This window comes from Podarcis pityusensis (assembly GCF_964106645.2).
Source record: "Podarcis pityusensis genome assembly, chromosome: 3".
In the NCBI taxonomy this organism is placed as follows: Eukaryota; Metazoa; Chordata; class Lepidosauria; order Squamata; family Lacertidae; genus Podarcis; species Podarcis pityusensis.
Window position 1 is genome coordinate 114841182 of NC_138026.1, and position 14956 is coordinate 114856137.

General features: G+C 47.4%; 1 protein-coding gene across 2 annotated transcripts in view; it reads left to right on the forward strand.

The window, feature by feature from the left end:
* Positions 1 to 10124, forward strand: part of REL (REL proto-oncogene, NF-kB subunit) — a 57827-nt gene extending 47703 nt beyond the window's left edge. The window contains exons 7-10 of one of the 2 annotated variants that reach the window (XM_081000998.1): positions 266 to 478; positions 1694 to 1762; positions 3314 to 3382; positions 4745 to 10124. In XM_081000998.1, coding sequence (XP_080857124.1) covers positions 266 to 478; positions 1694 to 1762; positions 3314 to 3382; positions 4745 to 5553 — 1160 coding nt within the window. In that variant the 3' untranslated portion in view covers positions 5554 to 10124. The remainder of the gene's footprint in view (positions 1 to 265; positions 479 to 1693; positions 1763 to 3313; positions 3383 to 4744) is intronic. The other variant, XM_081000999.1, reaches the window with a different exon arrangement.
* The last annotated feature ends 4832 nt before the right edge of the window (positions 10125 to 14956 follow it).

Sequence of the window (14956 nt, forward strand, 5' to 3'; positions counted from 1 at the left end):
TGATAATAGTGTGATGCCACGGATTGAGTTTGGGATTAGGCATGGGGGGGTCCTTACTCCTTCACAGCGCTCGCTGGACAGCCTCGAGCAAAGCCAATTTCGCGTGACCTAAGTTAACCTCATAGGGTTGCCGTAAGATAAACGGCAAGAGCAGAAAGCAGAACTTGGGCGGCGATGCTAAGAAGTGCTTGACTCTCTTCCTCTTCTTTTTCTTCTTCAAATCGTTGCGCTAACTCCAACGCTTTGTTGTTTTTCTGGCAACCAGATGACATTGAAGTCCGATTCGTCATGAACGAATGGGAAGCCAAGGGGATTTTCTCGCAAGCTGACGTGCATCGGCAAGTGGCCATTGTCTTTAGGACACCTCCCTTTTACAAAGACATCGGCGAGCCCGTGACTGTGAAGATGCAGTTGCGCAGGCCTTCGGATCAAGAGGTCAGCGACCCCATGGACTTCAGATACCTGCCGGAGGAGAAAGGTACTGCACTGGCTGGAGGAAGCAAGCCCCCTTGGGGTTAATAGCAGAGCTTTCTGAACTTTTCATGCTGGTGAACACACTTTTTAGACATGAATCATTTCGTGGCACAGTAATTCAGTTTTACTAGCAAACCAGAGGTTAAACAAACGCCTTTCCATTCGCTTGAGCGTTCACACGACACACTGACACACTGCAGCCAACACACTAATGTTTCACATCACTCAGTTTGGAAAGCTCTGTGTTAATGAAATACACGGTGGGAGGCAAGTTTTCCTCCCCATGTCATCGTTCTCACCATCCTATACTTCATGGGGGGCAACTGGCCAAGGAGCCTTCTGTATTCACGATTGTATCCGCATGTGTCGGAAGTCTGATTTCCCAGGATTTTAAGACATGCAGGGACCCAAAGCTCTCCGATTCAGTCACCCTCCATGAGTTGTAGAACAACGAGAAGGTTGATGGGGTAGTGGAAGTAGCAAGCCATTATGTATGTCCTCACCTGACCTTCATGTACTTAGACAGTGTTAAATGTGTAATTCTGAAGAGGACTCATTTCGCACACATTGGATAACTAATGCAGGGTTTTCTAGTGCTGCTGAATCAAATCTCGGAAGAAGTTGCACAGGAACCAGATTGGTCACTGATCTTACAAGAACCTATTTTCAGAACCACTTCCTCTTCCGTTTCCACTACAGCGTTGCTGCCGCCAGTGAGATATTTTTAAGACTGAAGTCAAAGACTGCTTAACTTTTAATGCTGGGCAGCTTCCTCTTCTGCCCTAATAAAAAGTTACTCTCTCAAAGGAGGAGAAGGAGGAGCCACAACCTTTAAAACTCAACACATGAAAGTCCTTTCAGAACAGAGCCTTATATTTAGTCTTGCAGGAATGTTCTGACCCCTGCCCTCCCTATTTAAGTGTAAATAGGAAGGAGTGGTAGAACACTTGCTTGGCATGCAGAAGGTCCCAGGTTCAATCCCTAACATCTCCAGCTTATATATGGGGGGGGGGGGGCGGGTCAAGCAGCAAATGATGGGAAAGAGATAGGCCTAGGACTCTGCTGGTCCAGTTAGTGGCCTGGAAGACCAAATAGCCCAATTCTCCCATATAAGACAATTTCCTATATTCCACTAAAAATCTGAACAGAACTCAAAACTGGGCCTCTCTTCCTCTGGAAACATCGCTAACTGCAATCCCATTTTCTCCTCGACTTTTAGATCCTTACGGTCATAAGGCAAAAAAACAGAGATCACCGATTGCTTTGCAGAAGCTAATGCAAGACTATGGTAAGGATACTCCCCCCCCCCTCCAGGGATGTGGGTGGCGCTGTGGTCTAAACCATGGAGCCTCTTGGGCTTGCCGATCAGAAGGTTGGCAGTTCAGATCCTGGAATGGGGTGAGCTCCCGTTGCTCTGTCCCAGCTCCTGCCAACCTAGCAGTTCGAAAGCAGGCCAGTGCAAGTAGACAAATAGGTACCACTGTAGCGGGAAGGTAAACGGCGTTTCTGTGCGCTCTGGCTTCTGTCACAGTGTCCCGTTGCACCAGAAGCGGTTTAGTCCTGCTGGCTACGTGACCTGGAAAACTGTCTGTGGACAAACGCCGGCTCCCTCGGCCTGAAACCAGAGATTAGTGCTGCACCCTATAGTCAAATTTGACTGGACTTAACTGTCCAGGGGTCCTTTTTACATTTTCCTTTTACTCCCCGCTCCAATTCCCCTTGTTTTGATGTTCTGTAGTAACAGCCAAAATATTTTTTTAAGCTTCCATCACAAGATGCTTATCCTTTTGATGGATGGGCTGTGTTGGGAGGGGGGCCCTGTGCACCTCAAATACCTCTGTGGCATCGCATCCTACCCCCCCCCATTAGGGTCCCTACCAGTGAGAGTCAGGCTGCATGGACAATACCACGGGCAAAGGGGGTCAGGTTTTGCCTTCAGCGCAAACAAGTGCCTCTAGGTCGTATTTTTCCTACAGAGGAATAAATACCATGCACTCACTTCTGTAGGGGGGTGCAGAAAGGTTCCAGACTCCACTGGGCAGCGCCTGAAGGTTCTTTCAGATGTCCCTGATGATCCCAGTCATCAACAATTATTATTATTATTATTATTATTATTATTATTATTATTATTATTTACTTTTGCTACTTGCTTTCTGCAGAAGAAAAGTCTCAAAACGACTAAACGAAATGAAATACAAACAGATACATGTTTGGCTTATACTTTATTTTAACCAAGAATGTTCAGCGGAGAGTTCCTAAAATGATTGTCCAAAACACAATGGATGGATTAGGCCGCTCCCCCACTCTGCTAAAAGATTAGCACCACAATGGAGCCTAACTTACCGTATTTTTTGCACCATAACACTCACTTTTTTCCTCCTAGAAAGTAAGGGGAAATGTCTGTGCGTGTTATGGAGGGAATGCCTACGGGTGGCATGCCTACAGATTTTCCTCCTCTAAAACCTACGTAAGTGTTATGGTCGGGTGCGTGTTATAGAGCGAAAAATACGGTAATTACCAAAGGCCTGGGTAAATTGAATACCTTGGCCTGGTGTCGGCACAGGTGCTACCAGGTGTGCTTCCTTGGGGAGATCATTCCAGAAATAGGGACCCACCACTGAAAAGGCCTGTTATTGTGCAGCCAACCTCCATAACTCCCTCAGTATTAGGCACACAGAGAAGGGCCTCTCATGAAGTTTAATTTTGCCCTCAAGACCCCCTTCTTAACTGTCTTCCACCTTGCATCTGTTTGGCAGCACTCACCACCTAAGAGGGCTGATATATGATTATTATTTTTTAGAAGAAAATGCACAGCCTAACCACCTTTTCCCCCTGGCAGGTCCATACGAGAGGCCTAAACCTTCTGTGTTCCAGAATACTGCTGGTGAGGCAAAGATAATTAAGAAAGGTTGGTTACCCCATGTTCTTCCTTTGTCTTTCTTCCTTCCCATATCTGCTTTCATTTATTTAATTTGTTTGCTAAATTTGCATGCCGCCCTTCACCCGTAGATCTCTCGGTGCCTCACAACGTAATCTCTACCATGACCATGAACATTGTGTGAGGATGTAGTAGATCGCAATGGGGGCATCTGCCACACTATGCCTCTCCCAGTGAGGAGGTCCTGTACACTGTACAGCATTAATTTCCCCCTTTGTCTTCCCATATATGGGCAGTGACATCATCTTGAGGCAGGCAGCGAGAATGCATTGAGATTCCATTATGGATTAAGTTCCACAGCTGAGTTCAGGGGAATCCTGGGAGCATTCACTGGAATAATGGGACAACCCAAGTTACTTATGAACTGACATGCCTAAGGGGGCACCGGCTCTCCTGAGCAAAGGTTGGGGGTTCACAGGACGCTGCAGGTGGGCAAGGAGAGAAAAGAGAAGTTGAGTTGAGGAGTGGAAGTCCATTCCACATGCCAACAAACACTATTGAATTCAAGAATCGCTGCCTCTCCTGGTATGCCCCACGGAGGACGTTAAGGTCCACAAATGACAACATTTTGGAGGTCCCAGGTCGCAAGGTGGTTAGATTGGTCTCAACTGTCACAAGAGACTAGGGCCCTGCGGGACTTGACATCTTTCTGCAGGGCCTGCAAGACAGAGCTGTTCCGCCTGGCCTTTGGTTTGGACTCAGTCTGACCCTTTTGTTTCCCTCCCCTTATAGTTTTGATCTATGGGCTACTTTTAAAATGAGGCTGCATTTTAAATTGCATTTTCACCTGTATTTTAAATTGGGTTTTTTTCCTATTATGTTTTTACTGTAATTGTACTGGTGTTAGCCGCCCTGAGCCTGGCTCTGGCCAGGAAGGGTGGGGTATAAATAACTATTATTATTATTATTATTATTATTATTATTATTATTATTATAAATTTTATTTATATCCCGCCCTCCCCAGCCGAAGCCGGGCTCAGAGTGGCTAACAACAGTAAAATGATAAAACATTCTAAAATCATTTCATTATAAAATTAATTCCAATCAAATTAATGGCAACCATTGGGCTAGAAGTTCTGTGAGGATTGCCAAAGGAGGGAGTCAGGCTGTGTCCTGGCCAAAGGCCTGGTGGAACAGCTCTGTCTTGCAGGCCCTGCGGAAAGATGTCAAGTCCCGCAGGGCCCTAGTCTCTTGTGACAGAGCGTTCCACCAGATTGGAGCTACAGCTGAAAAACCCCTGGCTTTTTTATATCATCATCATCATCATCATCATCATCATCTATGGTTATACATGACTTGCACTATCTCACCTGTGTTGATTCTTTCTCACAGAACTGAATATGTATCACTCTCCAGGGGATGTCCTCCTCCCGCCGCAGAGAACACCTGCACAGACCTTTCCAATCCAGTCCTACTATTCCCCTCCGATGAGCAACCACAGTTCCAATGGATGCGCTGACCCATCTCTGCAGATGGCAGGGCCCGTTAAGCAGGACGGAGCTCCTCTGCCATGCTGGCGTTCCTCCGGTTCATCTCTCAGCTCTTTCCTGCAGCAAGGCAACTTTTCAGGAGAAGCGCCCCACACCAGCGCGCAGAACGGCGGCTCTCCGTCGCTGGGACAGGAAGGCAGCCTGCACTGGGCCAACGAAAAGGATGGGAACCTCTACAGAGCGCTCTTTGGAGCCACGAATGGCCAAACGTCATCAGCATCATCCATGTATCAGCAAGACATGTTGAGTGTCTCCAGCGCTTCCGGCAACCAGCCTCTTCGCCCTGTAAATGTTGCAACGCCCAATGGCAACGGCATGGAGATGGATGACGCCCGGTGCTCAAGCGTAATGTTGGAGAAGGCATCCTTCACCCAAGTTTTGAATCCGAGCGATCACAGGAGGCAAGTCCAGTCAGCGTCGCATCCTGGCATGTCAGTAGCAGTTTCAGGTAGCGCATCTTCAAGTACCATCTCCAGCACCTTTGAGACGATGCCCTTCGCTTACCTGGATAGCCTCAATGAATCAAGACCGCCCAGCAACCTTGCTGTGCAGAATCCGATGAATTTATCCAATAACCAGTACTTTCCATACAGCACCCAAGACGAAGAGTTCCTTAGCTCTTTTGGGGGCAATTTTGATGCCATTATTTAAAGCTCTGAATAGCGATCAGATCAAGTTGTTGCTCCGGTAGACAGGCAATGGTTTCTTTCAACAGGGTAATTAGATTTTACATGACTTTTGCGGGAAAGTAATCTTCCTTTTCAATGCACTAGTATATGCTGGAATTTAAACAATGCCATTTTAGGATTAGTGATGGAGGGGCAATCAGGTGAGGTTTGATAGTTTTGTTTTGTTGTTTTTACTTTGCTTTGTACAAAGCACTCTGTGGTTATATTCTTGTGCTGCTGAAAAAAGTTGATTGAGAGGGTTTATTTAATTTTTTTAAATTATATTTTGGTGCATTTGTTGTAGCCAGACTCTTGGTTAAACCATGTTCAGCTGAACCAATGAGTTCTGCAACTCCCAACCCCTTATTTTTGTATTCTGGCCTTGACGGGTCTTATCTAGGGGTGCTGTACAGGGTACAGTCACATTGTTGGTTGACTGGGCACTGATGTATTAAGTTTTCCAGCAATTCTTTTAAAATGTTAAAAAAAGAAAAAAGCTTTAATGCAACATTGACTATGCCAGTGTTGGTAGCTTCGCAAGTGGAGATGAAACTGCGCTATTTTTGTTTCATTTCTTCAGAGAATAGTTGAGTAGAGAGCCTTTGCCCAATGCCTCCCATAGCCAGTGCCCAGCCTGTAGCCTGGGTCTTCTACCCTTGTCCTCCCACGATGTTGTCTTTTGGAGGGGCAGCGCTTGCCACACCATGGCCCCTTCTCTGCCTTCAAATTGCAGTTGCGCAGGGCCTAGCTCAGTGGAAGATCACCTGCCAAGTTCAGTTCTAGGCGTCTCCAGATAGGGCTGGGGAACACTCCCAGGCTGAAACCAGAACTAGTGTGCAGGCCATGCGAAGCAAGATGGACCATTGGTCTGAGTTACTATAAAGCAGCTTCATGTGATCTTATGGCTCCCAATTCAGCTCTAGTTGCACACAACTATAGACACCCAAAAGGAATGAACCACACCCCCAGCAAAGATGTATCTAAAACAATCTGCGTGCAGATGCGAGTTTCCACCTGTCTCAGCTTGGTTTGAAGAGGCCTTCTGTGCTCAGATCTCCATTGCAGAATTTGGGCGGTACCCTTTGGCCTACACACAAACCGCTGAACGATGTTCCTGTGTACTGGCATTTGAGAGAAAAACAGCCAAGCTCTGCCTTGCCTCTCTTTCGTGGGATTGGAAATGCAATGCTTTCATTTGTTAAGAAGGAACATTTGACGTTCCTTTCACCCTCTCTTTTTAATGCAACTTGGACCTGTGTGTTTTCTGAAAAAAGAGGGGCGTGCGTTTCGTTTTGTGGAAAAACTAGCGCTCTGCAGCGATGCAGAGTTCTTTTTCGGACGAGAAGCATGCCGTGTGGAAATCTTGTTTCCACAACCCTTTCAAATGTTACTGCTGAAATCAACGTCTTCTTGACTTGCTGCCCATATGGTCTCTTCATTCAGAAGCCATTGTGTTGGCAAAGGTACTTTGACTAAGCTCTTCAAGGTGTGGATTCATCTCTGGCCCAAAAGAAACCTAGGGCTGTTAGATGTGCTACCTATGTCAATCTGCCATATACCTGGAATCTCATCAACTGCAGCAGGGGCCAGAGGCAAATTAGGACATACATGGAAGCAACGCAGGAAAGATGGGACTCTTCCTTCCCTTTCACTGAGGCCACCTCTGCACCTGAACAAATTTGATCTTGGACCTGTGCACCCATACTTGTGATAGAACACATCTATTTTTTTAATAAGATGGTCCAGTGTCCCATATGACACAGCCTTCAGTTCCAAAGTTCTTGTGGGATGGGGAGAAACATATTCTGAGCAGTAGCAAAGGGGAGGAGTGAGGTCAGTTGGGCTGGGCGATATATCGATCGGTATATCATCCCAAACCAGTTTGAAGTCCATATTGTGATACAGTGGTGCCTCGCAAGACGAAATTAATCCGTTCCGCGAGTCTCTTCGTCTTGCAGTTTTTTCGTCTTGCGAAGCACGGCTATTAGCGGCTTAGCGGATTAGCGGCTATTAACGGCTTAGTGGCTTTAAGAAAAAGGAAACAAACTCGCAAGAACTCGCAAGATGTTTCGTCTTGCGAAGCAAGCCCATAGGGAAATTCGTCTTGCGGAACAACTCAAAAAACGGAAAACTCTTTCGTCTAGCGGGTTTTTCGTCTTGTGAGGCATTCGTCTTGCGGGGCCCCACTGTATTGGTTTCATAATTTTTGACCTGGCAATATATTGCAAATTGTGTGTGTGTGCGCACACGCGCGCTATGCAAAAATCATGATACAGTGGTACCTCGGGTTACAGACGCTTCAGGTTACAGACACCGCTAACCCAGAAATAGTACCTCAGTTTAAGAACTTTGCTTCAGGATGAGAACACAAATCGTTCTCTGGTGGTGCGGCAGCAGCGGGAGGCCTCATAAGCTAAAGTGGTACCTCAGGTTAAAACAGTTTCAGGTTAAGAATGGATCTACAGAACAAATTAAGTTCTTAACCTGAGGTACCACTGTATGGGAAAAACCGTTAAGCCAGCCAGTGGCCTCCATCCTTATTTCAGACATGGTGATATATTGGTATATCACAATGTTTAGCTGGTGATATACTGCGATGTTGAAAACCAGATATCGCCCAGCTCTACTGTTCGCCTCTGCATACTTCCAGCCTTATTTCAGACATAGTGCTATATCGATATATCACAATGTTTAGCTGGTGATTTATCGTGATGTTGAAAATAAGGTATTTCCGAGTCCTGGAGGTCAGCATTCTGCAAATGCGGCAGCGGGAGCACTGAATTGGCTCGATGGCAGGTTTGCACTGTACTGACCTCACAATGCCTTGCCACTCCCCCTCTCTATCACGATATGTAGCCCAACTCTGCCAGAGGGAAGCCAGGTAAGCGGCGCAGCCCCAGCATGCCATTTACCATGGGTCGTGGATAGGTGCCAAGCTAGACTGTGTATTGAAACCCCAGCAACCCATCTGCAGTACAGATACGCTACTTGTGCTACGGGTACTTCTGCCTTATGGGTCCAGCCGCTTTATCCCATACGCACTGGTGTTTCTTCCATCGTCAGTCACCGGATAAGCAGGTTTTACAAAAGCAAGGACTCCCATTTGATAAGAATTGCAGGCAACTGAACTTTCGAATACTCTCGATTCCTAGCCTTTTCCTAGGCAGGGTAATGTGCTTTTACCATGTAAGGGCTGTTAACTGATATTGCAATCTTATTGGAGTTGAACATTTAGGCTGCGCTTCTCTGCACACTTAGTTTGGAGCAAGGCACTTTTAATTCACTGGGACGTCCTTAAAAATACAGTGGTACCTTGGGTTACAGACACCTCGGGTTACAGACACTTCAGGTTACAGACTCCGCTAACCCGGAGGTAGTACCTCAGGTTAAGTACTTTACCTCAGGATGAGAACAGAAATTGCATGCTGGCGGCACGGCGGCAGCTGGGGGCTCCATAAGCTAAATGGTACCTCAGGTTAAGAACAGTTTCAGGTTAAGAAAGGACCTCCGGAACGAATTAAGTTCTTAACCTGAGGTACCACTGTAGGTATGAATAGGATATTAGAGTTAACTTGGTTAATTAATTGGCCAGGATTTACTTAATTAGCTGACAACCCGACATGTAACCACGTGACTATTGAAAGAAATTGGTCACTCTTTTTGTGAACTGTCTCTGACTCAAAATAGCTACCCTTAATTTACTCCATATTAGCTCGTCAGGTTCCTTTTCAGCTCCCTGCTGTTCTTGAGATTGACACTGAGCACTGATATTTTTGTTTGTTTGCATTTAGGCAAATCTACATTTAGATGATAGTAATGACTGTGTCATTGTGAATTCTTTTTTGGGGGGAAAAAATCAAAAGATGCCTTTGAAACGTGTTGGCGTATATATATATATATATATATATATATATATATATATCTTTAACTGAAACTTCCAGAATTCTCACATTGAGGAGACCACTCTTGCACAGATATGAGGATGCTGTTGTTGTTGCTTTTCCTTTTTCGTTTCTGCTTGGTTTCTAAATGAGTGCAGTCAGTATTCAAAAAATACAGTGACGAAAAGGTTTTAACACTCCCTTTGGGTTTTCCTTGCACTGTGAAAAGTAATTTGTTTTTTCTGTCCTTGTGAATAGATTGTAAGGGTGGAGGGATGTTAGTTTGATCCTCAGCTTCTTAGGATACTATACCCCCCCCTCCATTTTTAGTGGTGCTTCCAAAGCAGCGAAAGTGTTAGTAAAACCTCTGAGGGTTGGGGTGTTTTTTTATGAACAAGTGGTATATAAATTTTATGATGTCAATATAAAAAATTCTATTTTTGTAATACTCAAAATGGGAGGGGGGGGAGAGTATTCCTTCTAGCCAGTAGCAATATTTGGCGCAAGAATTTCTGGCAGCTCAATGAGCATGTCAACATGAAAAAGTTTTATGTAGTTCGAAACGTAAAAGTTCTCAGGTTCTAACTTGCTGTTACTGTGGTATGACATTTTTATTTTGCATTTTCTTAACTGGTTGTGTGTGCGTAAATAAACCTTTTTTTGACAAAACCTGTTCAAGTGTACATTGTCGGCGTCATCATTAACCCTCCTGCATTGTTCTTTCTAAATACACAGTGAGTGTAAGCTAGAAAATCATATAATAAAATTCCCATTAAAAGCGTAAGATAAAAATCAAATAATGTCACAAATACATAAAACAATGGTGGGCTGGCAGGAGCCACCAATGGGGAGAGATGCCCTGTTGTTCTCGGGTTCTGGTTGGCCACTGTGAGAACAGGAAGTTGGGCTAGATGGGGTTCTGGCTTGATCCAGTAGGGCTCTTCTTGGTCGCAGCCAAAAGCCTCGCAGTGAAATGGTGAGCCCAACCCACACTGCTGGCCAGCTGGAGAATAATAATAATAATAATAATAATAATAATAATAATATCTTTATTGTCATTGCCCCCTTCGGGGACAACGAAATTACTTGACTGCTCCATAAAAACTCTAATTAATCAATACAGTATAATACAGCAAGGGAGATTAGATGACTTTCAAAGTCCGGGCTTCCCATTCAGGGCCGAGATCGCTCTGGAGAAGAAGCGGTTCTTAAGACGGCTCGTTCTTGTCTTCATCGTCCTGTATCTCCGTCCCGACGGCAAGAGCTCGAAGAGACAGTGACCAGGATGTGATGGATCTTTTACTATGTCCAGTGCCTTCCTATGGCACCTTGTGGCATAAATCTGCTCTAAGGTGGAGAGTGGGCAGCCAACAATGCTCTCTGCTGCCTTAACAACCCTGCACAACCCCATCCTGTCCTGGGTAGTACAGCTTCCGTACCACACACATAAGCCATATGTGAGCACGCTCTCAATGGCACAGTGATAGAAGGCAAGCAGCAGTTTCTGCGGAAGATGGTTTTCCCTTAGTATTCTCAAAAAGTACAGTCTCTGCTGCACCTTCTTCACAAGCCCCCTTGTGTTGACACTCCAGGACAGATCCTCTTGTAATTCAATGCCCAAAAATCTGAACGTTGTTACCCTCTCCACACAGACCCCATCAATCAAAAGTGGCTGGACGTTGCTCTTCTGTCTCCTGAAGTCCACCACAAGCTCCTTTGTCTTCCTTGTATTTATGAGCAAGTTGTTAGCTCTGTACCACTCTGTCAGCCGCTCCACCTCATCTCTATAATCCGTTTCACCCTCCCTTTCAGGGCTGAGCCCAATCAAGGTTGTGTCATCTGCAAATTTGACAACCCTATTACTAGGGTGAGTAAGGCAAGGCAAGTAGGGGCTACTATCCTTTCTTCATGGTCTGATTATTGCTCACTTGCTTGGGTGAGAAGAGGTGAGGTTGTTGTAAACAAAAATTGCTCTTTTCCCTTATGGGGTATCCAAGAGCCCATATAGAGTCCTTGCATATGTTCCCTATTGGTAGGAGAGAATAACAGAGGCCAACCAGAGAATATTGAGAAGCAAAGCAGCTAGTAAGCTTGATCTTTATTGATCTGTTGCAACAGGGTGCTCCCCTCACCCACAGGAGAGGAAGAGGAACCCAGAAAAATGGCACGCAGGGCCTTATAAAGACTTTTGAAATTGCCACCCTGTAGATCAAGACCACCCCCAGAAAGATCATACACACATCACAGAAGGGGTGTAACCTAAGACCACCCCTCAGATACATCACACTTACATCACAGAAAAGGCGGTCTAAAACAGAAATTTGAATATTGTTTCTCTCCTGTTGTTGTTTATCTCCTGTTTGGCAGGTTACTTGATTGGATTGCCTGGGGAGCCTGGCCATTCTATTGTAGTGATAAATACTTAGTTCCTGGGCCAGGTCACAGGCTCACACCCTATTTATATCTTAAATGTGTCCTTAAGAAAGGATTTGTGAGGAAAGAGATAATGGGGAGGTTTCCCACTTTGACCTTGCAGAGAAAATATTGGGTCAGTTTAGGAATCAAAATGGTTCCAGGTTGGCCTTCCTGTGCTGATCTATGTATGTGCTTGGTTGGTACACTTATGAACATTACCATATATCTAAGGCCATAAAATTCCTATCACAAGGTACAGGGCCAGGGGACTGGCAAGAGGATCAACTACTGGGAATTGGGCTTCAGCAGATGCTCAGCAGTGCCGATCTGATGTGCGCCAATCCAAAATTCACAATCTGCTTGAGCACCACACACAGAGAAGCTGCAGCAAAACTGTTGTCCAAAGCTAGGCACTTGCATCAGATAACAGCTCAGCAGTGACATCTGCAGGCTTCCTGATCAGACGCAATCTACAGCCAACCATGCAACGACATGACCTGCAGTCTAACTCTGGCATTGCTTTAATAATAAAAAATAATAAAATTTTTGTCAGGGGTTCAGGAGCAGAGGCAAGGGCAAGGGAGGAAACAGAGAGCGAGGGAGAGGAGGCAGAAGAAAAGATGAGTGATGACGACGACCCGAGATCTCCGAGTCTTTCCAGTGAATCAGAAGATTCACAGAAAGGAGCACCAGTGGCCAGGGCAAGGGGGGAGCCTAGGGGGACACCCCAGGAAGATAGAGCCAGAGGGGACTCAGAGGGGAGCAGTTGGAAATCAGGACCAGCGTCACCGCCAGAGAGCAGGGAAGAGGAAGGGCGCCAGGGATCAAGCGCTGGCAGCTCACAACAGGGGGGAGGGCACGAGTCAGGAGTGGCCACACCTCCATCGGGGAGCGAAGAAACGGTCAGACGGAAGGTGGAAGGTTGGGCGCGCGTGCCAAGTTCAAATGCACAGGAAGGTGGCGCAGTAGGCAGCCCGGAAAGGGAGCCAGGTCCTAAAGCCCGCCGAAAGGAGGGAGAAGAGTCAGGGGGGTCAGCGTCAGCGTCAGAGGAATCCCGGAAGGAAGAGACCCCGGGGGGCAGAGGGACCCAGAGAAGAACAGTCAGGCGGAAAAGGTGGAGCAAGGCTAGGATATTAAGTTGGTGTACAAGGGGCGGAGACTCAGATGGGGCTTCGCCGATCTAACCATTAGACGTAGGGTTGCACGCAGCAGCTTGAGAATGGAAACTGTAACTCAATAAAGACTTTTATTTAATGATCGCTGGCTAGCGTGATCCTCTGTGAGCTAGGATCTGGAAGCAACTCTGACAGTAAGCCCCATCTGCTAAATTGTGGGCATCTACAGCCTCGCGGAGAGGAGAGAAAGCGGGTGCCTACTAGCGAGCTCACGAACGGCAGACAACATGACGGCCGAACAGCAGATAGTGGAACTCAGAGAAGCAGTGACACGACTGAATGCCGAGGCTCTTGCATCCAGGAAGAGAGAGGAGGACGCAGCTGCCGCCTACAGGGATCTCCAGGTCAGGTTGGAAGTGCTTACGAAGCAAGGGCAACTGACACCCAAACCGGAGGGGATTGGGTTGGGGAGACGAACAGGCGGTTTGGTCTCTCACTTCGATGGGAATTTGCAACAGTACCCCAACTTTAGAGCAGATGTAATGTGTGCACTGCAACTGCTGAACAAAGACTTTAGAGATGAGCAAGAGAAGGTGGGATTCATCATGTCCCATTTGCATGGAGATGCTAAAGCATGGCTGCGCAATTTGTGGAGAGATAAGGATCCGGCGCTCCAAAACGCGGATGCCTTTATTAAAGCGATGGATGGGTGCTTTTTGTCAAGCATTGACGTGGATCTTGCTCGGCAGCAGATACATGGACTGAAGCAAGGGAGGGCCAGCGTAAGGCAGTACCATGCCCGCTTTTTCGCTTTGGTCAGTGCTCTGGAATGGGACAGAGATTCGGCTCCTGTAAGAGACCTGTTTTGGGAGGGATTGCACGGCTCGGTTAAAGATGAAATTGCGAGGGGGGAGAGACCCCGGACCACGCAGGAGATCGTTCAGAGGGCGCTGGCGGTGGGGGTGCGGCTGGAAGGACGTCCGTGGAGCAGTGGCGAAGGGCGTGGAGGGCGCGAACCAGCCAGGGGCTCCTCCTTCCTTCCCAGAGAAGCAGCGCGTGCGCAATCCACGCCTCCGCCAGGAGGAGGAGCGGAACCTATGGAGGTTGGAGGTGCAAGGGCTCAGTCAGCAGCCAGAGCCCTAGCACCGGCAGCAGTGAAAGCGAAGCCTCCTAGAGGGAACAGGAAGTGTTACATCTGCGATGATCCACAGCATATGGCGAAAGAGTGTCCCCAGAGGCTCCACAAGCACACTGCAGCCTCAGCAATGGTAACTGCAGCAACGCAGCAAGGACAACCACAGCAGGGAAACGACGGAGTCTGGTTGGAAGAGGCACTGGGGCCCAGCCAGACGTGTCAGTGAAGCAGTCCCCAGAGATTTTACAGCCCATGGACCCCCTCCCGCCCAAACCGGTAGTGAGGCTCACCGCGTCGCTCCAGCTGCCCAATGGAATCACCATGGACGTGCCAATCACCATTGACTCCGGAAGCAATGCGGACTTTATAGGGCAGGACTTTGTCGACCGGCACGCTATACAGTTGCTGCCTGCCACGCTGCCCCTGCAGGTTGTCACGGTGGATGGCAGGGAGCTGCTAGGGGGGCAAGTGGTGAAGCAGACGCCACCAATGGTGATGCGACTTGGGAATCACAGGGAAATCATCAGCTTCAATGTCACTCAACTATCGGACACGCCCATTGTATTGGGCATGAGTTGGCTGGACAAGCACAGCCCGACGCTGGCTTGGTACCAGAGGCAGCTGACCTTCGGCTCTTCCTTTTGCGCTGAACACTGCATCGTGCCCAGGCAGGAAGGAGAGGAAGAGGAGTCACAGCTGCAGCTAGGCACGCTGCAAGCGGTTCCCCACAAGTACGCAGAATTTTTGGAGGTTTTCTGCGAGAAGGAGGCAGACAGGCTACCCCCCCACAGACCATATGACTGCAAAATTGACCTGCTGCCGGGGGCGGCGCTGCCCAAA